Genomic DNA, 27,637 nt, shown 5'->3' on the forward strand with positions numbered 1-27,637 from the left:
AGCCTCCCGAGTAGCTGGGACTACAGGCGCCCGCCACCTCGCCTGGCTAGTTTTTTGTATTTTTTAGTAGAGACGGGGTTTCACCGGGTTCGCCAGGATGGTCTCGATCTCCTGACCTTGTGATCCGCCCGTCTCGGCCTCCTGTTTTAATGGCTGGAGTGGAAAACAATCACTTGAATAAGTGATTGTTGGCAATAAAGTAGCAAATCACTAGGCAATAAAGTAGCAAAGCCAATCAAAAACTTTTTCTCCCTTAACTGTTTGTGTATACATATATTTTTAGTAGAAACGGCTTGAATAACCTACGGCAATGAAGTAGCAAAGCTGATCAAAAATGTCTTCTCCCTTAACTGTTTATTTGTGTATATTTTTTAGTAGAGATGGTGTCACTATGTTGCCCAGGTTGTTCTCCAACTTCTGACCTCAGTGATCCTCCTGCTTTGGCCTCCCAAATTGCTGGGATTATAGTGTGAGCCACCACACTGGCCCCTTAAACCTTTTTTAAGAGGATGGCAACCTCCATTACAATTCTTCCCTCTTCTCCAATGTTTTTATTAATATTAATTATCATGATTACTTTTTGAGATGGAGTCTCACTCTGTTTGCAGTGGTATGATCTCAGCTCACTGCAACCTCCGCCTCCCAGGTTCAAGCAATTCTTTTTTTTTTTTTTTGAGACGGAGTCTTGCTCTGTCGCCCAGGCTGGGGTGCAGTGGCCGGATCTCAGCTCACTGCAAGCTCCACCTCCCGGGTTTACGCCATTCTCCTGCCTCAGCCTCCTGAGTAGCTGGGACTACAGGCGCCCGCCACCTCGCCCGGCTAGTTTTTTGTATTTTTTAGTAGAGATGGGGTTTCACCGTGCTAGCCAGGATGGTCTCGATCTCCTGACCTCGTGATCCACCCGTCTCGGCCTCCCAAAGTGCTGGGATTACAGGCTTGAGCCACCGCGCCCGGCCTCAAGCAATTCTTGTACCTCAGCCTCCCCAGCAGCTGGGACTACAGGCACGTGCCACCACACCCAGCTAATTTTTTTGTATTTTTAGTAGAGACAGGGTTTCACCATGTTGGCCAGACTGGTATGAAACTCCTAACCTCAGATAATCTGCTTGCCATGGCCTCCCAAAGTGCTGGGATTACAAGTGTGAGCAACCATGCCCAGCCAGAATATTAATTACTAGTAACAATCAAACCTTATTGCTGAAGTCAACTGATTCCCAATATATCAAACTTATATTAGATTTGACATTTCCTAGGAAAGATGTGAGACAGATTTTTCACATAACCTTACCCTTATACTTACCCTCGTATCTGGACACTGTGTGGCTTCACAGACCACCTGCATAATAAAGTGCCTTTCAGACTGTAGGAAGAATAAAAATAAAGAGAATTAGGAGAGCATAACCTGTACATAGGAAGATTTCCAGACTCCCTCTACAAGGAAAACCGCTCGCTCCCTCAGGGCCCCACACAGCCCTGCCTGGTACAATCAAGCCACTCTCCCTTGAGATGGTACCGCACTATAAAGGCTATAAAGAGTTTACCTTCGGTGTCTGCTATGTGACTTGCCCTCCAATGAGGTCCCTAATCTTTTAATCTCCAAGATGACCTTCACTAACAAAGACTTCAGGGAGGAAACAGAAAAATGTAGGTCACGAGGTTTAAATAAAAATGGTTGGTTAAAAGATAAAAATCCACATGTAGGAAAATCAATTTCCTTATAGTTAAAATATAAGAGAATTCAAAACATCTGCTTTATTTCAGAGACCAAATTTGTTTTCTGAGAGGTAGCAAATTCACATCAAATGTGGCGAGAAAAGGGAGAATAGAGTAATGAACTTTATGTGCTACCCTCCTAAATCTTCCAAAATCTATTAAGGAAAAATCCAGTTTTTTAATCAATTAGAATTGCCATTTGCTCTGGGGTTTCAGACCTTTCCAAAGTCAAGAAATGGTAAAAAGCCAGCTAAAGTGTCAACAAACATATATACAGAAATACTTTCAGACCATGACCCTGGCAATTTTACTTGTAGGTATTTACCCAAAAGGACTGAAAGCAGAGTCTCAAAGACACACATGCATACCCATGTTCATAGCAGCATTACCCACAATAGCCAAAAGGTGGAAGCAAGCCAAATGGCCATGGATGGACGACTAGATAAACAAAATGTGGCATATACATACAATGGAATATTAATCACCCTTGAAAAGCAAATTTTGACAAATGCTACCCCTTAGATGAATCTCGAGGACATCATATTAAAACAAACCAGTTGCAAAAAGACAAATATTATATTATTCCACTTACGTAAGGTATTTTGTTAGAGTAGTAAAATACATAGAAACTGAAAGTAAAATGATGGTTACCAGTGGCTGAGAAAAGGGGAAATGAGGAGTTGTTGTTCAGTATGTACAGTTTCAGTTTTGCAAGATGAAAAAGTTGTGGAGACTGTTTCCACAGCAATGTGAATCTACTTAACTGTACGTTTAAAAATGATTTAAGATGGTAAGTTTTATGTTATTCATTGCATTTTCAGCCAAAAGTTTATATACATATTATATATACACACAAAACGTTTACATATATATTATACACATACATATACATGTGTATATATACATATATCTACACACACACACACACACACACACACACACACATATATGTATTTTTTTTTGGAGACAGAGTCTTGCTCTGTTGCCCAGGCTGAAGTACAGTGGTGCAATCTTGAGCCTTGAACTCCCAGGCTCAAGTGATTCTCCCACCTCAGCTTCCCAAGTAGCTGGGATTATAGGCATGTGCCAGAACACCTGGCTATATCCTGTTTCTTAAAAACACCTTCCTAAGGTGGTATAAAACAGACCAATTGCCATAATTTTTATTTATTTCATTTTTCATTCTTTTTCTTTCCATTATAAGCCCTGTAAACACAAGAGCTCACAAAGCTGGTTAAAAACTCAGTTGTTCCTCTCCACAGAAATCTTTATTTTTTTAGAGATAGGGTCTTGTTGCATCACCCAGGCTAGTCTCAAACTCCTCGCTTCAAGTGATCCTCTTGCCTTGATGGCCCAAAGTGTTGGGATTACCAGATGTGAGCCCCAGCACCTAGCCTCCCCAAAATCTTTAGTACAAGGCAAAAGATTTAAAAGATTTACACAACCTTAAAAGAAACCAAAGTAAACCAAAGTATATAATACATACCATAATTTATTTCTTTCTTTTTTTTTTTTTTTTTTTGAGACAGTCTTGCTCTGTTGCTCAGGCTGGAATACAGCGGTGCAATCTCAGCTCACTGCAACCTCTGCCTCCCAGGTTCAAGTGATTCTCCTGCCTCGGCCTCCTGAGTAGCTGGGATTACAGGCGTACGCCACCACGCCCAGCTAATTTTTTTGTATTTTTAGTAGAGATGGGGTTTCACCATGTTGGTCAGGCTGGTCTCGAACTCCTGACCTGATGATCCACCCTCCCCCCGCAACCGGCCTCCCGGAGTGCTGGGATTACAGGCTTGAGCCACCGTGCCCAGCCTATTTCTTTCTTTTAAGAGACTGTATCTGACTTTGTTGCTCAGGCTGGCCTTGAACAACTGGCCTCAAGCAATCCTCCCCCCTCAACCTCTGAAGTAGCTGGAGTACAAGTATGCACCACCATGCCCTATAATTTTAAAAAACCCAACAACATTCCACGCTTTGGACTGCAAAAGGAAAAACTTAAGCTTAGAAACACTTTATTTCCAAAAGCATGATGAGAAATGGCAAACACTCCATGGGCATATCTCACACAATACAAACTGGACTAAACTGGAAACAAATACTTCTAAGTAGGTGGTACTTTCTAAATCATAAACTTAAGAAAACAAAACAAAAAACTTACATTTAACTCCTTCATCCTTTACTGTCTGAATCTATACCTTATTGTGAAAAAACTTACCTCTTTATCAAAGTTTGCTTTGGTGAACTCCAACGAGTTCAGGAGTGCATTAGTAGCAGCTAGCTTCACATTATTACTAGGCTCTTCTTTCCTCATCCCCTGGATTATGGCAGTCAGAATCTCATTGGATTTATCTTGTAGCTGCTCTGGGTCCTGTAACAAGCAAAGAAGTGCAATGAATATACAGTCGGCCCTCTGCAGCCATGGGTTACACATCTGTGGACTCAAGCAACTATGGATTGAAAATATTTAGAGGAAAAAAAATGGATGGTTGCATTTGTACTGCACCAAAAGGTGCGTGTACACCTTTTTTTCTTGTCATCATTCCCTTAATACAGTATACCAACTATTAATATAGCATTTACATTGAATTAGGTATTGTAAGTATTCTAGAGATGATTTAAAGTATAAAGTATATGGGAGGATGTGCATAGGTTATATGCAAATACTATACCATTTTATATAACAGACTTGAACATCTAAGGATTTTGGTACCTGAGGAAGGTGTTAGAATCAATCCACCCCAGAAGACTGCCATAAGGAGCTAAAATATTAGCTTTTTTCCCCCTTCTGTGCAAATGGAGATGGCAGTCTGTTGGTGTTTTCCAGGCCATCTGTACTCTATGGTAAAGCTTCAGGACATTTAAGGGCCAAGGCCAAGGATCAACACCTGGGCATATCTAGGGAGTCTAAGTCCAGGTCAAGTGCTGTGGGCTCCTGTGTTTCATAAAGTCTATATATTAAAATAGACACCAAGAGTGGTAACCTCATCAGGAACAACAGTGCTGGGAGGGCTGCATCTAAAATACCTTGTCTCCAGTGGCTAAACCAACTACATCAAGTGTTGGCAAAACTTTCCGTAATGTAGTAAATTAAAATGCACCACAACAATCATGGTACATTCAGGATCTTAAGAAAAAGGATTGGTCAGGGATGCTCCAAATGAGAATATCCTCATTTTGTAAGTCTAGAATCTAAGACTCTTCAAACATGGACTTCTGTTTTCAGTTTGTGATCAAGTTTCTTAACTTTAGGGCATGATTAGTAATGTGAAGACAGAGGCCTAGGGGAAATAAATCAGTCTTACTTTCAAAACACTGTGCAATTTAGCTTGGCTTTCTTCGTGATTCAATAAGGTAGTACCCATATCATTCATGTCACAGCTAGAGGCAATCAGAGGTATATAAACCAGATACATTAGGCAAGCACTTACTATATCTTGGCAAATATAACCGATAGCTTCCAATGTCGACTCCTTCATGTGCTCTGTGCTGTTGGGGTTTGTGACATTGGCCACCAGCTGAGGAATGAGTTCTGGCCACTGGTTTACTGGGATCTCTGCACAAGCAATACCAGCCACACACTGTGAGGCAGAACTAGGCCGGTAAGTTTCTGTGCCCAATGTCTGCAAAACCTGCACCAAAAAAGACAAAAGATACAAACTTCTAACACTATTTGACCACATTTTGCCCACCACCACACTTCTTATATTAGTGTCTCTGAATTCTTCTTTTTTTTTTTCTTTTTTAAGACAGGGTCTCACTCTATTGCCCGGATTGGAGTGCAGTGGCACCGTCACAGCTCACCGTAGCCTCACCTCTATGGTGCAATCTATCCTCCCGCCTCAGCCTCCTGAGTACCTGAACTACAGGGGTGGATATGCAGACATACCCAGCTATTTTTTGTAGAGACAAGGCATCACCATATTGTCCAGGCTCTTAAAAAAAAAAAAAAAAAAAAAAAGGAAATACAAGGCCTTACTCTGTTGTCCATGGTGGAGTGCAGTAGCATAACCATAGTGCAGTGGCACAACGATACTGCAGCCTCGACCTCCCAGGCCCCCCCAAGTAGCTTAGACTTGCAGGCACGTGCCATCCCACCTAGCTAACTTTTTTGGATTTTTAGTAGAGATGGGGGTCTCCCTATGGTGCCGAGGCTGGTCTCAAATTCCTGGCTTCCCAAAGTGCTAGGATTACAGGTGTGAGCCACTGCGCCCAGGCAGCTGTCTCAGAATTCTTTTTTTTTTTTTTTTGGAGACAAAGTCTCGCTCTTGTCCCCCAGGCTAGAGCGTGATGGCACAATCTCGGCTCACTGCAACCTCCGCCTCCCGGGTTCAAGAGATTCTCCTGCCTTAGCACCTCCCGCCAAGTAGCTGGGATTACAGGCGCCTGCCACCATGCCCAGCTAGTTTTTGTATTTTTAGTAGACGGGGTTTCACCATGTTGGCCAGGCTGGTCTCGAACTCCTGACCTCAGGTGATCCACCCACCTCGGCCTACCAAAGTGCTGGGATTACAGGCATGAGCCACCGTGCCTGGCCTCAGAATTCTTATCTATAATATGGAGAAGCAGAAAAGGCTGTCAGAAAAATCCAGCACAGTAGCAACATCAGCATAATCAACACTGCCCCAGAACCTAGAAATAAAACCAGTCATCCCCTGCTTCCAAAAGGAATTCTCCAAAATAACACACCTCACTTCAACCTTCAACACAAGATGGGAAACCAGAAGTTACAAGGGGAGGTAGCAGTAAATGGCAAAGGAGAGAGATGGGGACAAAACTCATCTTCCAGGCTCATTGTTGCTTTTATAACAATAACAACCTCATTTTGTGGACAGACATGGACACTAGAATGAAGCTAGTTCTGGGGCATTCAGGTGGGTCTGATTCACAGTAGATCACTATCTAACCTGATCCAAGGAGATCTCACTCATGAGACGTGGGCTGAAACAAAACGTTTTCCTTCTAATCACTGACAACCCAGCACTCTGGGTGACTTACATAGAAAGGCCTTGGTCAAGTAACAACATCACTAAATACAAAAACAAAGTTGCTGATGTTAATAACACCCATGAACTTATCTTTATATAACTTCCAATTTGAAAGGATTTGTTCTGTTTGCCCAAGAATCAAAGAACTGTTCTCTCTACCACTGACAGAATCTAGCCAGATGTCAAAACAAGATCCACTTGTCATTAAACGTGTCTCGCTTGACATGGTAACCACACCACCATTTATGTAAAGGGTAATGGCACAGGTATGATAAAAGATGAAGTCACAATTGACCTAGAGTTAATCATTACCATGATCAGCTAATTCAGTCAATGAACCCACTAAGAATCACCAGTCCACTCAAAGGCAAACAGTTAACTGTTCTGGCATGAATACGGGACAAAGAATAGCTGCCAGATATTTAGACCAGCTCTGCTGACTGGGTTGGATCACTTAGTATCCTGCTTTGCAGCAGCTAGTACCAATAATGAACTCCCCCTTTCCTTCTTATATGGTATATCATCATCCCTGGCCCCCACCCCCATCAGCTCTACCCAACACTAAACAGTTCTGATTGACGTTGAATGAAAGGCTTTGCTCTGGAGGACCAGCAGAGCTAGAATGGACAAAAACTGTATGTCAAAGACATGAGGGAACAAGGGGGAAAAACAAGGTGAATTGTCCAAAATGCCAGAGGCTGAATGGATATTATTAACCCAAGTCCAGGGTGCCTTCACATCGCACTACATCATATCCTAGTACATATGTGGAGTGCACTGAATCCCATTCTACTTTTACCTTTTTCCTTTAGATTGCTTTCTGAAGACTCCATATTACTTGAGGTGATTAAGAAACTACAAATGTCCAACTCCTGGGTACTAAAAGTTTTCTGTTTAAACTAGAGGTAACCTTAATAGTAATATTCAATTACCAAAAAAGAGAAACTGGCTCAATTGTGCCCCAGTATCCAGATTTCAAAAAAGATCACTGACAGTGAAACTTAGTATTATCAGTTGTGCTATGAAAGAGAAAAAGGCCAAGGTAACTGTTAGCCTTTTTTTCCCCCATGCCCAAGGGCTTAACCATGCCTATACAAATTATTATCTAATATTTATTTATTTTTTTTTAAGAAACGGAGTCTCACTCTGTCACTCAGCCTGGAATGCAATGGCACAAACTTAGCTCACTGCAATCTCTGTCTCCCAGGGTCAAGCAATTCTCCTGTCTAAGCCTCCTGAGTAACTGGGACTACAGGTACCTGCTACCACAGCCAGCTAATTTTTGTATTTTCAGTAGAGACAGGGTTTTGCCATGCTGGCCAGGCTGGTCTCGAACTCCTGACCTCAGGTGATCCACTCGCCTCAGCCTCTCAAAGTGCTGGGATAACAGGCATGAGCCACTGCGCCCACTTGTTTTTTTTAAAGGTTGGTGTTAAGAGTGATGTGCCAAAAAATAAGCCAATTTCAATTCCAATTACATCTTATCCCATTTACTAGTGTGTAATTTAAGAAGATGAGAAACTGAATGGGCACTATCAGTATCGAGATTTCCAGTGATAGAATATACTTCCATTTATGTCACTTAGCTGAGAGAGAAGGAATTAAAATGTTATTATTACACAAGCAGACCCAACATGAATAGAAACAGCTCTACATATTCCAAAAAGATTTGAAACCAAGTTGGATTTAATAAGCTGGCTCCCTATCATGGGTATGCAAAATTGGTGACAGAAGGAGGTACACAACTAGATAGAGAAGTTGTTGCCTTACAGGGCACTACTTTACCTAACGCTGATATCTAGAACCAGGAATTAGCAAGTATGATGTGCATAACCGTGACTTGCACAAGTACATATGTAGGAATTCCCTACTAGTTTCCACTCAGATACCAAGGACAAAATGATGACTGCACAGGTATTTAACTCACTCCTCTTTGTGCCTTACCCATGTCAGACAGATCACTAAAGAACTTAATTTAAAAACAGTCAGGCGAAGTGGCTCACGCCTGTAATCCCAGTACTTTGGGAAGACAGGCAGGCAGATCATCAGAGGTCAGGAGTTCAAGACCAGCCTGGCCAACACGGTGAAACCCCCATCTCTACTAAAAATACAAAAATTAATTAGCCAGCCTAGTGGCGTACGCCTGTAATCCCAGCTACTCAGGAGGCTGGGGCAGGAGAATCACTTGAACCCAGGAGGTGGAGGTTGCAGTGAGCTGAGATTGCGCCATTGCACTCCAGCCTGGGCAACAGAGCAAGACTCCCTCTCAAAAAATACAAACAAGCAAGCAAAAAAACAAAACAAAACACCAGTCCATATATTCTGAGTCCTTTGCTTCATTTAGAACTATGAATTTCTAATTCAACAAGACAGTAACAAGAATGTCATGATTCAAAATTCATCACCTTTTCTCCCCAAAATTCATCCCACTCTAAATGCCCTGGGAAAAAAGTCAAGTGCTTCTGAAGAAAGATTTTTTATAATTGGCTAAGTAGATAAAACACCATTAATGTCACACTCCTATTTCACAAACTCTTTGGGCCTCCAAGGCCCAAGAGATCATGTAACTTTCCTTCTGACTCCACATAGTGCCATGCTAAACCAGCAAAGATTGAGATTTTTTTTTTTTTTTTTTTTGAGACGGAGTCTCACGCTGTTGCCCAGGCTGGAGTGCAGTGGCGCGATGTCGGCTCACTGCAAGCTCCGCCTCCCGGGTTCCCGCCATTCTCCTGCCTCAGCCTCCTGAGTAGCTGGGACTACAGGCGCCCGCCACCACGCCCGGCTAATTTTTTGTATTTTTAGTAGAGACGGGGTTTCACTGTGGTCTCAATCTCCTGACCTTGTGATCCGCCCGCCTCGGCCTCCCAAAGTGCTGGGATTACAGGCTTGAGCCACCGCGCCCGGCCAAAGATTGAGATTTAAACAGCAGAAGTTCAACAAGAGCCAGGTGCTGGTTGACTGGATAATCACTTGGGGAGACAGTTTAAAAAACATCCCTTGGCCAGGCGCAGTGGCTCACGCCTGTAATCCCAGCACTTTGGGAGGCCGAGGTAGATGGATCATGAGGTCAGGAGTTCAAGACCACTCTAGCCAAGATGGTGAACCCCCGTCTCTACTAAAAATACAAAAATTAGCTGGGCGTGGTGACGGGTGCCTGTAATCCCAGCTACTTGGGAGGCTGAGGCAGATAACATCTTGAACCCGGGAGGCAGAGGTTGCAGTGAGCCAAGATCATGCCATTGCACTCCAGCCTGGGCAACAGAGCAAGACTCCGTCTCCAAAAAAAACCAAAAAAGTGCCTGAGCTGTACTCCAGAAGTACCAAATCGGAGTTTCTGGAGAGCTGGGAAATACGTATTAACAAATTCCCTAAGTGATGTGGGTATACAGCACCAATTTATACACTACTCCCATTTGTCAAACAGATTTTTACAAATTATGACACACAATTAAAGTTTCCCAAGCTGCTGCAGCCTACCTCAATCATCTAAAAAGAATTCCAATCCATCAATGGGAATGGACAAGCTGTGTTGAGAAAGATTTAAGACAAAGACAATTTTTATCTTTAGGTGAAGTTCAAGTCCCAGAAACCTATCACACTGTCAGCTCTATCCCATGCAAATAGCAAAAGATCTGAGAAAGCAATTTCTTGTTCTCTAGGTAATATAACCAAACAGATGAGTGTTACTCACATAGTTCTTGACTTCTCGTCGAGCATTAGCATCAATAGCAAGCCACCTCTGCTGATATTGTGCCTTGATATCTGGATCTTTAGATGTCAAAGAGTTCTTGATTTGTAGACCAGCTGCAACTCTGGCAACCTGACTATTTCCTGGATTTGCCAGCACTCTGGACAGTTCCACAAGGAAAGTGGGCTGTTAAGGGAAGATAAATTTGTAAATAAAATTATCTTAGGAATTTCCACAACTGAGAATAATTTATGGAGCACTGAACCACCGGAGGAGGGGTGAGGTGGGGGGGGAACTAATGTCTAATTTTTTTTTGGTATATCATAAGCATCTCAGGAAACCACAAAATACCTACTACAAGACTTCTACAAAAATGTTACTTAGTATATAACAGGAAGTCTTCCACTTTTCTCATGGAGCCTAGCACTTAATGAGGAATTGCAGATTTTCCTATCAAAATCATTCCTAGTACCCAAATTGTCACGTTATACCCCCTGAATTGCAAGGTTTTAGAGTATGGTAGTAGTTAGTCTTCTGTGTATACTGAGGTGTCCCAAGAATTCTTAATAATGTCTGGTACTTGAATGAATGGCTGTTACGATGCGGGTAGAAAATAAAACTGTTTATCTAAATTTCAAAAACCTTGGTCCCAAAAGAATGATCCAAGTTTCCATCTCATGGCAGCAGCAGGGTAGCTTTTCATCCCATGGAAGGAGGTGATCTTTTATGAGAGAGGGAAATATAGATAAGCCTAAACAAACTTAGGAGCCTCATCCTCCGTTTTATTTGTGGGCACTCAGCAAAAAGGGAACAACGAAAAAAGCGGATTTACAAGGAAAATTGGTAAGATATTTAGAAATAGGGAAAAAGTGAAAGAAAAAAATGTTCAGGCAAGCTGTTCAAGAAAAATAACTTTGTATCTAATAATCAACAATTACTTGCTCCTATACATTTGGACTTTAGTTGAGGAATACAGTGGATCCCTGAAAAGCATGTTCTTTTGTAACCTTTTGTAATCCACAGGCCTCAAAAACTACTCCCTTTGTTTAAAAATTTAACACACACACCTCTCTCTCCAGCAAAAAAACCGTGCCCAAACAGCAAAGTTAGCAGGAAAAGCCAAAAGCAGATACATTTTTCTTACTGCTAACAAGTTCTGCAATCACAGCAGAAGATAATTCTTAAAAGTTTTATTAATTATGTACCACTAAAGAATGTTAAGAATGTTAGGAATAAGATAAAAAGCTTCTTGCAAAATTAGCAAAAGCAGAAACAGGAATAATACCCTAAATGGAATTATCAGCCTATACTAGTGGAAAAATCTATTCTAGGAAAGGATAAACAGGTTAGTTGTAAAAATTGGCACATATGAAGAACAAAAAAAAAATCATTCAAAGGCAGCCTGTATAAAATAAGCCTTGTCACTTTGTTGATGTTGACATTTTGCCTATATAACACAAAGAAACACATATGGTTACAATGTTATTCAGACTTATTTCCTATTACCTTTCTCAAAGATGTCAAGCATCATCCAATCCTTCCCTCTGACCCCATCTCCCAATAGGAGATGGACACCAAAGAGAAACTTAACTGGCATCTAGGCTGTTTCAACCAATCCATCCTACATTTTTATACAAAGGACCAGTCTCTAGCGGACTTAGCTTCATTTTCTCCGGACCCCTTAAATTTTAAAATATGAAAAACGAGTAACTTTCCTCTGTGATTTCATCAGGAAACAGGCCCGATCTCAAAGATGAGCCTCACACTGTTGTCTGGGTGCAGATCCCTAGTGATTAGGTTTCTATTCATCCAGGTCAGAAGGAAAGGGAAAAAAAAAAAAAGGAAGAAAAAGAAAATACCCCGAGAGGAATAACCGGGCAGAAGAGGGAAAAATATTAGTGGAAATGGGTTAAGAGGCAGTCGGGTGCCAGGCCTGGCCATGAGCACACACCAAGGTAGCGAGGAAAGGGCAGAGCTCTAGGAAATAGGTGGGGAGAGCCACAGGGGCCACGGGACAGGAAGGATAAGCCGGCCGGGGTCAAACAGGGAGGGCAACCGGGCCCAGAGCTTCCACATGGCCCCTAGGCCTGACTCCCCCACCCCCACCTCTGCTGAACACGCAGCGCCGCGCAACCTAACTTCCCTTCCCTCCCTCTTTCTCCCTCCCGCTGCACCGCCGCCCTCAGGCCGCGCAATGATTGGGCGACAGGCAGCCCGGCGCGCCCCGCCATTGGCCAGTCGCAGGGCCCGGGGCGGGACACACCCACCGGCTTCCCGATGGCGGGGTTAGGTTGGACCGGGTTGGGGGGGAGGGGGACGGGATGGGGCGGGGTAGGTTCCCGAGGCCTGGGCCTCCCGGAGGGCGGGAAGGCCCCGCACGCAGGGGATGGGGACGCGGCGGGATGGGCGCGGCGGGGTAGCACGCACCAGGTTCTCCACGGCCGCACGCTCCAGGAACTTCTGCGCCGCTTCCAGCTCCAGCCGATCTGGGGGGAGGAAAGTGGGAGACGGAGCGGGGTCAGAGGGGCCGGGCCTCCCCTCCCCCACCCCAATCACCTCAGCCCGACCCCCGGCTCCTGCGTCCTACCGGGAGACACGGTCTTCTCGAGGATGGTGATCAGCTCCATGGCGGAGGTGGCGGCGGCGGCGACTCCTCCTAAGACGACGGCCCGGCCTTTCGGGCGGCGGCTCGAACTGGGGATGGGGGTTGGGGGTCGGGTGGGAAGGGAGGGTGGGGTGGGGGGCGGGGGTCACCACAAGCCCATTCACCGGCTCTTTCTGGGTAGTCGCTCCAGCTCCCCTTAGTCTCTTCTTCTCTTACTTCCTCCCTCCGAATGGGCTGCTGGCAGCGGGGGAGGGACCCCGGGGGCAGCTCAGAGCGCGCTGGTGCTCGGAAGGCGGAGGGAGAAAGAAGGAAGAGAAGCTGTGAGTGAGAGGCGGCACGCAGGGAGGGAGCGAGGGCGGGAGGAAGGCGGAGGGATATTCGGGCCGGACCTCGCCGCGGCGGCGCCGCGCTCCACGGCGATTGGCCGCTGTTCTGGCCACGCGGAATCCCCAATTGGCCAGGCGCTCAGCGTCGAAAGGCCGCCTTTCGCCCATTCGCCTGCTGGTTTCAAGGCCCGGGGTGGCTGGGCGGGCAGGGGAATGGAGCGCCCTAATTGGCCGAGGGGAGGGAGATTGGGATGGGGCCGGAGAGAGCCCGCCGCTGATTGGGTTGGGCTTGGTAAAGGCCTTGAGCTCAGACCGGCTGAGCGCCGAGGAGGGTGGACCGAAGGCACGACTCGGAGCCTGCGCGATTGGCTGGGATAGTGGGCGTTGATAGGATAGGGTGCCTGGGAGAACTGGGGAGAGGAGTTCGGGGTCGGGGCGCGGGAAGGCGGGAGGCGCCCGGCTGCCCTCGGAGCCCGGCGCGGGGCACGATGGGACGCCCCCGGGAAGAGGCGGAGCTGGGTTCGACCGCTGGGGCTGCGGTTGGGTAAGCGCCGTCGCTCCGAGGGGCGTGTTGAGCGAGGCTTTCGCGGGCGTGAGCGGGGGAGGGGGGACCGTTGAAGTCCTGCGCCGCGCCCGCAGGAAGCTGCTTTAATGGCTAAGTCGGCTTGGTACCCTGCTCTTGGCTGGGACGGATCCGTAAGGCCATGTGGCTCCACTTGAAATGTGTAGATGTGGAAACTGAAGCCCAGAGAGGGTATGGAACTTGCCCAAAGTCACACAGCCGGTTAGCGGCTTGGTAAGGAATGGGTTCAGGAGCCTAGAGGGTATGGAACTTGTCCAAGGTCGTACAGCTGGTTAGTGGCTTGATAAGCTCAAGCTCTGCTGACTGCCGTTGTCCCTACAAGCAGCTTTCTCTCCAAGGAGTCCCCTAGGCCTGCTTATATAGGGCTTGAGACCTGTACTAAGTCTGACTTGCTTAGGGGTGAGCTAAGGGAATCCTACACTTAGACACCCCATCCTTGACAGAATGGAAATGCTTCACCCTGTAAAGGCTCAACCTCGAACCAGAAAGAATGTGTGTACAGGCATAAAGGATCGTGGTTCTTGACCTGTTTTAGTTCTGAACTCCTGAAGAAACTCATGAATGCCTTTTCTTAGCAAAATGCATATAAAGAAAATGTGGGCCGGATGCGGTGGCTGATGCCTGTAATCCCAGCACTTTGGGAGGCCGAGCGGGGCGGATCACGAGTCGGAGACCATCCTGGCCAACATGGTGAAACCCTGTCTCTACTAAAATACAAAAAAATAGCCCGGCGTGGTGGCGCATGCCTATAGTCCCAGCTACTCCTGAGGCCGAGGCAGGACGATCTCTTGAACCCTGGAGGCAGAGGTTGCAGTGAGCCGATATCGCGCTCCGTCTCAAAGAAAAGAAAAAAATGTGCATACAGTATCTTGACTTTCTTTGACATTGGTAAGTGGGCTGTAGGTTAAGAATTTCCTAGGCTGGGAGCAGTGGCACAGACCTGTAATCCCAGGACTTTGGGAGGATCGCTTGAGCCCAGGAGTTCAAGACTAAGCTGGACAACGTAACGAGATCCTGTAAAGATTTTTAAAATGATAAAGGAAAAGTGTAATAATGGGGCCGGGTGCAGTTGCTCATGCCTGTAATCCCAGCACTTTGGGAGGCCGAGGCGGGCGGACTTGAGGTCAGGAGTTCGAGACCAGTCTGGCCAACATGGTGAAACCCTGTCTCTACTACAAAATACAAAAAAAAAAAAAAAAAAAAGCTAGCCGAGCATGGTGGCACACGCCTGTAATCCCAGCTCTTTGGGAGGCTGAGATGGGAGAATCTCTGGAACCTGGGAGGTGGAGGTTGCAGTGAGCCGAGGCTTCACTACTGCACTCCAGCCTGGGCGACAGTAAGACTCTCAAAAAAAAATAAATAAATAAATGGGAACAAAGAATTTCTTGAATTGTTTCGTTTTCACAGTACTGGTGTAGGGGTAATTGAATGTAGCAGTTCATAGAGCTCTTTAACATATGACTTGAGCTTGTGAGGTAATTGCCCTGCACTAGCCACACTGGGAAAACCTAGGAGGAAGTCTGACTTTGCTGAAGGGTTTCACAAAGAATTGGGAAAGCTTGGCGAACTCTTTGTTAAAAGAGGAAGAAATGGTCTTTCTCTGCTAGAGATATCTTTGCAGTTTTGAAGCTAAAAATGTAGGGACACCGTTCCTCATACCATACTGTGACTAGTGGATTTCCCATGGCTTAGCAGTTCCCTAACCCCAGCCTTTTGCTTCATCTATTAACTGTGGAAGAACTGCCCTGTGTAACTTTGTTATAAATCAGTGAAGATTGGGCGGGGCGTGGTGGGTCACGCCTGTAATCCCAGCACTTTGGGAGGCTGAGGTGGGCAGATCACCTGAGGTCAGGAGTTAGAGACCAGCTTGGCCAACGCGGTGAAACCCTGTCTCTACTAAAATACAAAATTAGCCGGGCGTGGTGGTGGGCACCTGTAATCAATCCCAGCTACTCAGTAGGCTGAGGCAGGAGAATTGCTTGAACCCGTGAGGCAGAGGTTGTAGTGAGCCAAGATTGCATCACTGCACTCCAGCCTGGGTGACAGAGCAAGACTCCATCTCAAAAAAAAAACCAAAACAAAACACTGCATTCCCGCCTGGATGCCAGGGCAAGACTCTATCTCAAAAAAAAAAAAAAAATCAATGAAGATTTGCCGTGCATGGTGGCTCACACCTGTAATCATAGTACTTTGGGAGGCTGAGGCTGGAGGATCACTTGAGCCCAGGAGTTTGAGGCCAGCCTGGCCAACATGGTGAAACCCTATCTGTACTAAAAATACAAAAATTAGCCGGGTGTGGTGGCGGGAGCCTGTAATCCTAGCTACTCGGGAGGCTGAGGCAGGAGAATCACTTGAACCCAGAAGTCAGAGGTTGCAGTGAGCCAAGATTGTGCCAGTGCACTCCAGCCTGGGCGACAGTGAGACCGCCCCCCCTCCCCCCTGCAAAAAAGTCAATGAAGATTAAGTAAGATGACATCTGTGAAAATCCTGGAATTGTCCTTACGTGAGTTACCTACACTACAAATTATCCATAATTTGTTTCACTCAGGCTAACTTTCCCCTGCTCTCCAGCAGTTTGCTGGGCTACCTCTGTCTCAGCATCAGTCATGATGATACCAGTGAGGGCAAATGGATTTTTGAGACAGAGTCTTGCTCTGTCACACGGGCTGGAGTGCAGTGGCGCCATCTCGGCTCACTGCAACCTCCGCCTCCTGGGTTCAGGCAATTCTCCTTTGCCCTTAGAATATAGACAAAACCACTTGCATGTCAGGTAAAGTCTTGTATGGTCTTGCCTCCACTCAACACCAGCTTGACTCAATCCCTTGTTCCCCCAAGTAGCTGGGATTACAGGTGCCCACCACCACATCCAGCTAATTTTTTTTTTTGTATTTCAGATGGGGTTTCACCACGTTGGCCAGGCTGACTTCAAACTCCTAACTTCAAGTGATCCACCCGCCTCGGCCTCCCAAAGTGCTGGGATTACAGGTGTGAGTCACCGCGCCTAACCTATACAATTTTGAAAAAGGCAGGCATGGTGGCATGTACTTCAGGAGGGTGAGGCAGGAGGGTTACTTGAGGTCAGGAGTTCAAGGCTTCAGTGACCTATGATCCTGCACTCCAGCCTGGGTGACAGCTGGACCCTGTGGCTGAAGTAAAATGCTGAGAAAATGAAAGTTTTGCAGCAAAGTTCCAATCGAACATAAAATCCTTACCAAAATCAAAATGAACTGACTTTAGTTGAACTAAAGTTACTGATGATGCTGTTTAGTTCCCATCAAAAGTACATTCAATAAATGCTGGTGAGGTACTGGAGCTTGAGTGATGAGCACAGACTCCAGAAATTGAGTGCCTGAGTTCCTATCCCAGCTCTACCACTTCTTAGTTTGTGAGTTAACTTTCCTCAATGTAAAATGGGACTATTAATTGTCCTTACTATGTAGGGACAAATGGGGAGGTCCTAAGTGAGTTAAGACCTGGTGAATGGGCTGAGTGCAGTGGCTCATGCCTATAATCACAGTGCTTTGGGAGGCTGAGGCTGGAGGATCACTTGAGCCCAGGAGTTTGAGGCCAGCCTGGCCAACATGGTGAAACCTCATCTGTACTTAATACAAAAATTAGCTGGGCCTGGTGGCAAGAGCCTATAATCCCAGCTACTTGGGAGGCTAAGGCAGGAGAATCACTTGAACCCAGGAGGTGGAGATTGCAGCAAGCTGAGATCACACCACTGCACTCCAGACTGGGTAACGCAGCTCAAAAAAAAAAAAGAAAAAAGAAAAATATGGCAGCTTTAATTTTAATTTTTTAAAAAGAAAAAATAAAAGACTTGGTGAATGCCAGTCTAGCATGGCTATTATCTACTTACCATGTATTTTATGCTAAGTGAGTGGTCCTTGGTCTGTTAGGGAAGATAGACTTTAATCATTTTATCTCTCAAACATGTGAAGTTGTAAAAGTGACATATGGCAAGGAAAGTTCCAGTCAGGGAGTTCAGGGAAAGCTTAGTTGAGGAAGGGAAGAGAGTCACTCAGGTGAAGAAGAGAGGAATAGTGTGTATGGAGGCTCTGTGGTGGGAAGGAGCTTGGGGATTACAACTGCAAGAATGCCAGTGTCCCCAAAACAGAGAACAAGGGATTGAGTTGAGCTAGTGTTGAGTGGAAGCAAGACCACAAGACCTTCCCTGCCATGCAAGTGGTTTTGTCTATATCCTAAGAGCAAAGGGGAGCTATTGAAAGGTTTTAAGAAGGATGGTCATTACAATGTAGAGATTGGATGGGAAGGGGAAAGAGTAGATGCAGGGAGACCAGTTAGGAGGCCATTGCAGTAATCACATAGGACATGATACTTGTGAAAAGGAGAAGGGTGGAAGTCGTGGTGGAAACACAGAGATAGCAAAATTAATTGAGCTTGGTGATTTTTGTTTGTTTGTTTGTTTGGACACAGGATCTCGCTTTGTCAGCCAGGCTAGAGTGCAGTGGCATGAAGAACTTTGTGATTGATTGAAAGAGGAGGGAAGTGTCCACTGGTCCCTACTAGGTTTCTGGCTTGCACTGTGAAATAGGTGGTGGTGCCACTTTGCAGTGTTTCCCAAGTGGGAGGAGTTGGTGGCCACATGGTTTAGTAGGGTGGGGAGGATTACACCGAGACTTGAAGTTGCATTTCCTTGAACTATCTATGGATTACATCAGGTTTTTTTTTTTTAGACAGGGTCTCACACTGTCACCCAAGCCGGAATACAGTAGTGCAATCTCAGCTCACTACAGCCTCCACCACCTCTATTCAAGCTGGGACTACAGGCATGTGCCACCACACCCAGCTAATTTTTGTATTTTTTGTAGAGACATGGTCTTACCACATTGCCCAGGCTGTCTCGAACTCCTGAGCTCAAGCAGTTCACCTGACTCAGCCTCCTAAAGTGCTGAGATTACAGGCGTGAGTTACTGCGCCCAGATGCTTTCTTCTTTCTCAGCTTATCAAAGTAATGTATGTTCCTCACTGTAGAAATTTTGAAAAGGAATTCAGCAGAAACCACCTGCAACCTCAAATTATATCCACCATTAAAATATTGGCATATTTTCCCCAAAATAGTTCTATTTTAAATGGAAACCAAAATATTCCTATGTATCATTTCTTGTTAACTCCAAAAAATGTCCTTTTAATAATTTTATTTGTTTGTTTGTTTGTTTATTTATTTTATTTATTGAGACAGGATCTTGCTCTGTTGCCCAGGCTGAAATGCAATGGCATGATCTTGGCTCACTGCAGCCTCAACCTCCCGGGCTCAAACAATCCTCCTGCCTTAGCCTCCCAAAAAGCTGGTACTACAGGTGTGAGCCACTGCACCTGGCTAATTTTGTTCATTTTTTTGTAGAGACAGGGTCTCCCTGTGTTGCCCAGACAGGTCTTAAACTCCTGGGCTCAAGTGATCCTCCTGTCCCCGCCTCCCAAGATGCTGGGATTATAGACATAAGCCACCTTGCTCCGCTGTTTTAAGAATTTTTAATTGACTCAACTCTTTATCAAGTTGCATTGAAAAGATGATATGAATTAAATATATGTGAACTGGCCCCAGTACATTTTCACACTGGTAGTGCAATGCAGAAGTGAAGCCTTTTGACTTAACCTTTAAAAAAAGTACCTACTGGCCGGCTGGGCGCGGTGGCTCAAGCCTGTAATCCCAGCACTTTGGGAGGCCAAGACGGGCGGATCACGAGGTCAGGAGATCGAGACCATCCTGGCTAACACGGTGAAACCCCGTCTCTACTAAAAAATACAAAAAACTAGCCAGGCGAGGTGGCGGGCGCCTGTAGTCCCAGTTACTTGGGAGGCTGAGGCAGGAGAATGGCGTGAACCCGGGAGGCGGAGCTTGCAGTGAGCTGAGATCCGGCGGCTGCACTCCAGCCTGGGCGGCGGAGCGAGACTGCGTCTCAAAAAAAAAAAAAAAAAAAAAAGGTACCTTCTGGTAGAATAAGCTAAAAGTTGCAAATCATTGAAGTATGTCCACTGGGTCCCAAAACTGGAAGTTCACTGAGGCCTGTCTTCCTGGCCAGGTGTCACAGGGAATCCTGTACTCTGGCCCAGGGCTCTTCTTCTTTTCTGTTTTTATCTTTTTATATGTATAATTGCATAATGCTCTATTTTGATTATCTGCTTTGTACAATTTGTATGTATGCATGTATCTTTTGTCCTGAGTTAGACTATGACTCAGGGTTTCTCAACCTTGATTATTTTGGACAACATAATTATTTTTTTTGCAGGGGCGGGGATGGTGGTGGCAGGAAACAGAGTCTCACTCTTGTTCAGACTGGAGTGGTGTGGCGTGATCTTGGCTCGCTGTGACCTCTGCCTCCCAGTAGCTGGGTAACCTCCTGAGTAGCTGGGATTACGGGCATGCACCACCACACCTGGCTAATTCTTTATTTTTTGTAGAGATGGGGTTTTGCTGTGTTGCCCAGGCTTGTCTCAAACTCCTGGCCTCAAGTGATCCACCCGCCTCGGTTTCCCAAAGTGCTGGGATTACAGGCGTGAGCCACTGTGCCTGCCCTCACATTATTATTTGCGGGGAAGTTGCCCTGTGCATTTCAGAATGTTTAGCAGCATTTCTGGCCCCTGCCCACTAAGTTCCACTAGCTCCTCTCCCACCAAATCATGGTGGGACAATCAAAAAAGTCTCCAGATGTTACAGAATATATCTCCTAGGAAGGAAGTAAATCCCTCACAAACCCTCCCCACAATTGAGAACCACATTTATAGCTCCTCGAGGTTAGAAGCCATGTCATATAAATTCCTGTGTTCCCTACCTAGCACATAGTAAGCATTTTTATTGTCCAAACAATATCATTGCTTCATGAAAATAATAGCTTTTTTTTTTTTGAGACCGAGTTTCACTCTTATTGCCCAGGCTGGAGTGCAATGACGTGATCTTGGCTCACCGCAGCCTCCACCTGCTGGGTTCAAGCGATTCTTCTGCCTCAGGCTCCCCAGTAGCTGAGATTACAGGCATGCGCCACCATGCCCGGCTAATTTTTTTGTATTTTTAGTAGAGACGTGGTTTCTCCGTGTTGGTCAGACTGGTCTCAAACTCCCGAAGTCAGGTGATCCTCCCGCCTCAGCCTCCCGAAGTGCTGGGATTACAGGCGTGAGCCACTGCACCCAGACCCCCTTTTTTTTTCTTTTTGAGACAGTGTCTTGCTCTGTCACCCAGGCTGGAGTGTAGTGACGTGATCCTACTGTAACCTTGAACTTCCTGCTCAAGTGATCCTCCCAACTTAGCCTCCTCAGTAGCTGGGACTACAGGTGTGTGCCACCACACCTGGCTAATTTTTGTGTGTGTGTGTTGGGGGATATTTTTTGTAGAAATGGGGTTTTGTCATGTTGCCCGGGCTGGTCTCAAACTCCTAGGCTTAAGTGAACCTCCCACCTCCCAGAGTGCTAGTATTATAGGCATGAGCCACTGCAGGCAGCCTAATGTCTTTAAAACACATACTCTTTGTATTGTTCAAGGCTCTTTACATATAGTGACTCATTTAATCCTCCCAGCAACCCTCTGAGATAGGTCCTCCTATTGTACCTTTTTTACAGTCAGGAAACTAAGACTTGGCTGGGTGTGGTGGCTCATGCCTGTAATCCTAGCACTTTGGGAGGCCGAGGCGGGTGGATCATGAGGTCAGGAGTTCAAGACCAGTCTGGCCAAGATGATGAAACCCTGTCTCTACTAAAAAATATAAAAAAATTAGCCGGGTGTGGTGGCAGGTGCCTGTAGTGCCAGCTACTCGGGAGGCTGAGGCAGGAGAATTGCTTGAACCCAGGAGGTGGAGGTTGCAGTGAGCCGAGATCGTGCCACTGCACTCCATCCTGGGCGACAGAGCAAGACTCCGTCCCAAAAATAGACAAAAAAAAAAAAAAAGAAAGAAACTAAGGCTCAAAGAGTTTAGGTTAGTTGCTTAAGGTCACCCAGCTGAGAGAGGTAACACGTGGGATCTGAACACTAGCCCAGGTAGTCTGGCTACAGATTCTGGGCTGTCAACCATTTAGCTATATACTGCTTCTAAATACAAAGAAAAGAATTAACTCATGACAGTGCTTTCAAAAAGCCTCATGTTATCCATCTGCCCACAAAATTTGCATAGACAAACATATGGTAAAAATAAAATTTCCTGGCCAGGCGCAGTGGCTCACGCCTATAATCCTAACACTTTGGGAGGCTGAGGCGGGCGGATCACCTGAGGTCGGGAATTCAAGACCATCCTGACCAACATGGAGAAACTCTGACTCTACTAAAAATACAAAATTAGCTGGGTGTGGTGGCGCATGTCCTGTAATCCCAGCTACTTGGGAGGCTGAGGCAGGAAAATCACTTGAACCTGGGAGGCGAAGGTTGCCGTGAGCCAAGATTGCACCAGTGCACTCTAGCCTGGGCAACAAGAGTGAAACTCCATCTCAAAAAAAAGAAAAAGAAAAATAAATAAATAAATAAAATTTCCTATTCTGCCACAAAACACAATACAGTATAGCAAAGCATGTTGCAGTGTTGCTGAAATCTTCTAAGTTGTTTGAATGGCTGCATCCTAGTCTATCAAGAGGATAGACAATAACGTAACCAGTCCCTTGTTATTGGGCATATGGGTTGTTGCCGATATTTTATTCGAAACATAACTGTTTTTGAAATATAATTTATATTCGGTAAAGTGCACCAATTTTAAGAGTACAGTTCAATAAACTTTGACAAATGTATAAACCTGTGCTACCACTACCACAGTCAAGATGTTGACCATCTGATCACGTTTGTTCCTTTCTGTGGTAATGTGCTGGAGCTGGCTAGTACCAGCTCAGGAGAGCCAAATATGTACATCTCTTCCCAAATCTACATTAGTAACATCATGTTAGTAGCTCAAAGTTGGTCATGGTGGGAGTATTTACACCACAGAAAGCAGTAAGTACCACAAATCCAGGCTTTTTCTTTCTGTTTTTGGGAACCAATTTACCAGCACCATGACTTACCCTCCTTTGCAATCAACCCCCTATATCCTACAGCCACAGTCTACTTGTGGACATTATTTTATTTTGTGTTCTCTAGAATTTTATATAAGTAAAATCATGCCATATGTACTCTTTGGTGCTTCTTTTGCTCAGTGTGTTTTTGAAATTAATCACGTTGTTGCGCATAGCAGTAGTTCATCCCTTTTCATCGTTTTCCATTGCATGGATGTACCACACATTTATTCATTCATCTGGTGATGGACATTTGGGTTGTTTCCATTTGGGACTACTATAAATAAACTTGTCATAAACATGTATGTGCCAGTCATTGGGTGGACAAGTTTGAATTATTCTTGGAAAAATAACTAGGAGTAGAGTTGCTGGGTCATATGTTAAGCTTATATTTTTATATAAGGAGCTGCTAACCTGTTTTCCAAAGCGGTTTGAGACAGGATTTTGCTATGTTGCCCAGCCTGAAGTGCAGTGGCCTACAGCCTCAACCTCCCCAGCCAATCTTCTCACCTCAACACCCCAAGTAACCAGGACCACTGGTGCATGCCACCACGCCTGGCTAATTTTATTTTTTGTAGAGACAGGGTCTCACTGTGTGGCTCAGGCTAATCTCGAACTCCTGGGCTCAAGTGATCCTCTCACCTTGGCCTCCCAAAGTGCTGGAAATACAGGTATGAGTCAATGTACCCAGCCAGTCTTGTCTTTTTAGTTTTAGACATTCTGGTGGGTGGATGTATAGTGTTATCTCATTGTGTTTATTTTTAAATTGCCTTTATTGTGGTATAACATATTTTTTTAAATGTAGGTTTTAAGTTTCTATGCTAATCTGATCACCATCACAATCAAGATAGTGAACATTTCTGTCACCCCCAAAAGTTCTTGTGTCATTTCCAAACAACTCTCCTCCTCCACCTCCATCTCTAGGCAACCACCAATCTGTCCTCTGTCAGTATAGATTGGATTTGTCTTTTTTTTTTTTTTTCTTTTTTTAGGCAGGGTCTCACTCTGTCACCCAGGCTGGAGTGCAGTGATGCAATCTCGACACACTGCAACCTCCACTTCCTGGGTCAAGCAGTCCTCCCACCTCAGCCTCCTGAGTAGCTGAAACTATAGGAACGTGCCACCATACCCAGCTAATTTTTGTATTTTTTGTAGAGACAGGGTTTTGCTGTATTGCCCAGGCTGATCTCAAATGCTGGACTGAAGTGATCCTTCTGCCTTAGCCTCCCCAAAGTGCCGGAATTACAGACATGAGCCACCACACCTGGCCAGATTTGTCTTTTTTAGACTTTTGTACAAATAGAATCATATAACATGTAGTATTTTTGTGTCTGTTGTCATTTACTTAGTGTGAGATTCATCCAGTTGTTCCATGTATCAATAGTTTGTTCCTTTTTCTTGCTGAGTAATATTCTGTTGTAGGAATTTGCCAGAATTGGCTTAGTCATTCTCCTGTTTATGGACATTTGGATTGTGTCTGGGGCTACTGTGAATTAATGCTGTTTTGAATGTTTTTGTGTAAGTCTTTGTGTGGACATGTGCTTTATTTTTTTTGAGACGAAATCTCACTGTGTCATCCAGGCTGGAGTGCAGTAGTGTGGTCTCGGCTCACTGCAACCTCCGCCTTCCAGGTTCAAACAATTCTTCTGCCTCAGCCTCCCAAGTAGTTGGATTACAGGCATGTGCCACCATGCCTAGCTAATTTTTTTTGTATTTTTTTTTTGCAGAGACGGGGTTTCACCATGTTGGCCCAGCTGGTCTTGAACTCCTGACCTCAAGTGATCCACCCACCTCAGCCTCCCAAAGTGCTGGGATTACAGGCATGAGCCACCGTGCCCTGCTTGGACTTACGCTTTTATCTTATTTCCACCTAGGAGTGGAAATGCTAGGTCATATGGTATGCATATATTTATAAGAAACTGCCAAACTCTTTTCCAAAGTTGCTATATTACTGTACATTTCTACCACAGATGTTTGAGAGTTTTAGTTGCTCCACATTCTCATAAATACTTGATATTGTCAGTCTTTTTAATTTTAGCCATTCTAATTGTGGTATTTCATTATAGTTTAAATTTGCATTTCTATGATGACCTAATGAGGTCGATTTTTTTTTCTTTTTTTTTTTTTTTAGGTGGAGTCTTGCTCTGTCACCCAGGCTGGAGTGCAGTGGTGCGATCTTGGCTCATTGCAAGCTCTGCCTCCTGGGTTCTTGCCATTCTCCTGCCTCAGCCTCCCTAGTAGCTGGGACTACAGGCACACGCCACCACGCCTGGCTAATTTTTTGTATTTTTAGTAGAGACCGTGTTTCACTGTGTTAGCCAGAATGATCTTGATCTCCTGACCTCATGGTCCGTCTGCCTTGGCCTCCCAAAGTGCTGGGATTACAGACGTAAGCCACCACGCCCAGCCAATGATGTTGAACATTTTTTACCAGTCTATTGGCTATTCATATATCTTATGTTGTGAAATATCTGTTTAAATATTTTGCCCATTAAAAAAACTGATCTAGGCTGGGTGCAGTGACTCACATCTGTAATTCCAGCACTTTGGAAGTCCAAGGGGATTGGATCACCTGAGGTAAGGAGTTTGAGACCAGCCTGGCCAACAGGGTGAAACACCGTATCTGTTGAAAATACAAAAATTAGCTGGGGGTGGTGGTACGTGCCTGTAATCCCGGCTACAGTGCCTGAACAGGAAAAAACAAAATCATTTAGACGACTTTAAACAGAGGATACATATTCTCAGAGATATAACAATGTTGTATCAATGAAATAAGAACAGGTTGTTTTTTAAAAAGAACATTGGAGAATAAAACATCTAAAAAATATGATAACCATTAACTTTAATCAATGAGTTAGAAGATAAAATTGAGAAAATAGCTTTTTAAAAAACCCTAAAAGCTGGAAAATTTTTTTAAGAACTAAAGGTGGCCCAGTAAGACTAATATTCAATTAAGAAGCACTACAGAGGGCCGGGTGTGGTGGCTCACGCCTGTAATCCCAGCACTTTGGGAGGCCGAGGTGGGCACATCACAAGGTCAGGAGTTCAATACCAGCCTCACCAACATGGTGAATCCCCATCTCTACTAAAAATACAAGAATTAGCCGGGCATGTTGGTGTGCACCTGTAATCCCAGCTACTTGGGAAGCTGAGGCAGGAGAATTGCTTGAACCTGTGAGGCGGAGGTCACAGTGAGCCAAGACTGCGCCAATGCACTCAGCCTGGGCGACAGAGTGAGACTCCGTCTCAAAAAAAAAGAAGCATTACAGTGATACGGAACAACATAGAGAAATGGAGAGAAAACAATCATCAAAGGAAAAATTCAAGAAGTCATCTCAGATCTGAATGGCCTAGATTTCCAAAATGAAAGGCCCAGTGAGTACACAATGTAATGGATGAAAACGTTCATTCAAAGACATATTATCATGCCGTTTCAGATCAATGAGTTAATAGAGGATCCTAAAACAGAAAAAGCAGGTCACATTCAAAGGAACAACGATGAGAATGGCATCATGCTGCTTATTAGCCATGCTGAAGGATAATGTAGGAATGCTTTCCAATGATTTATGATATATAATTTTATAAATTATTTAAATTGTGAATTCAGTAGAGTAAGCATATTTTCAAGGCCAGGTATAGTGGCTCATGCCTGTAATACCAAGCCTTTGGTAAGCCAAAGCTGATGGATCACTTGAGCCTCAGGAGTTCAAGAGCAGCTTGGGCAACATGGTGTAACCCTATCTCTACAGAAAAAAAAAAAAAAATGGTGTGCGCTTGGACTCCCAGCTACTTGGGAGGCTGCACGTGGAGGTTCACCTGAGCCCAGGGAGATAGAGGCTGCCGTGAGCCATGATCATGCCACTGCACTCCAGCATGGGCGACAGAGTGAGACCCTGTCTCAAAAAAATAAAGCATATTTTCAGATATGTGAAATCTTATTTACTATCCGTGTACCCTTTCTCAGGAAACTACTGGAGGATGTGGTGCACCGGAATAAGAGAATAAACCAAGAAACAGGAAGACGTGATCCAGGCAACAGGATATTCCAGTATAGGTGAGAAATAAAGTCTCCAGGATGATAATGAAGGGAAATCCTAGGGTGATAGCTGGCCTGGCAGCAGGCCTAGGGAGCAATCAGTAAGGCTAGAGCCAGAGGACAGAAGCCTCCAGGAGGGAGGTACCCAAGAAATAAGATGAAATGAATACAGGAAAAATCTATAGTTTTAGTGAATGATGGAGAATAAATTCATGATTGGTACATAGAAACTAAGCAAATAAATCCCAATTTTGTTTTTATGTATAATTGACTCCATGAAATTTTTTTAACAAAGAAACAAAACATAATCATAGTAGGCTAAATTGCCCAGTGGTGAATAATATTTACAGAGGCATAAACGAGTATGTCAATTTCCACCAAGCCCAGCATAACACGGGCTTTCCTCTTTATGGTCCAAGATGGCTACTTCCTTTCCAACCACCCTGCCTGCACTCCAGCCAGCATGAATCCTCTTTGTTCCAGCTATCCTGGGTTTCTTTTGGTTAACTGGGAATTGAATTAATGAAATTCAAGCTATCCTGGGTTTCTTTTGGTTAACTGGGAATTGAATTAATGAAATTCAATTAGTAAATTAAAGCATTAAGTTAATACATGTTTGAATTAAAATATTAGTCTGGGCATGGTGACTCATGCCTCTAGTCCCAGATACTTCAGAGGCTGAGGTGGGAGGATCAGTTAAGCCCGAGAGGTAGAGG

At 44.8% G+C, this 27,637-nt stretch overlaps 1 protein-coding gene and 1 long non-coding RNA gene across 3 annotated transcripts in view; one reads left to right on the forward strand and one right to left on the reverse strand.

The window, feature by feature from the left end:
- Positions 1-13,350, reverse strand: part of KPNB1 (karyopherin subunit beta 1) — a 37,894-nt gene extending 24,544 nt beyond the window's left edge. Inside the window, exons 1-6 of the mRNA XM_065531432.2 lie at positions 12,971-13,350; positions 12,811-12,869; positions 10,387-10,569; positions 5,139-5,339; positions 3,926-4,078; positions 1,301-1,360 (exon numbers count right to left, since the gene is read on the reverse strand). Coding sequence (XP_065387504.1) covers positions 1,301-1,360; positions 3,926-4,078; positions 5,139-5,339; positions 10,387-10,569; positions 12,811-12,869; positions 12,971-13,010 — 696 coding nt within the window. The 5' untranslated portion in view covers positions 13,011-13,350. The remainder of the gene's footprint in view (positions 1-1,300; positions 1,361-3,925; positions 4,079-5,138; positions 5,340-10,386; positions 10,570-12,810; positions 12,870-12,970) is intronic.
- A 475-nt stretch (positions 13,351-13,825) lies between these two features.
- On the forward strand, positions 13,826-27,185 carry LOC135967686 (uncharacterized). 2 transcript variants are annotated; one of them, XR_012425763.1, is made up of 2 exons: positions 13,826-14,785; positions 26,850-27,185. It is a non-coding gene; the product is annotated as an uncharacterized lncRNA (long non-coding RNA). The 2 variants fall into 2 exon arrangements; XR_012425764.1 differs by having other exon boundaries at positions 13,826-13,858.
- Positions 27,186-27,637: the final 452 nt, after the last annotated feature.

This window comes from Macaca fascicularis, chromosome 16 (genome assembly GCF_037993035.2).
Source record: "Macaca fascicularis isolate 582-1 chromosome 16, T2T-MFA8v1.1".
Lineage (NCBI taxonomy): Eukaryota > Metazoa > Chordata > Mammalia > Primates > Cercopithecidae > Macaca > Macaca fascicularis.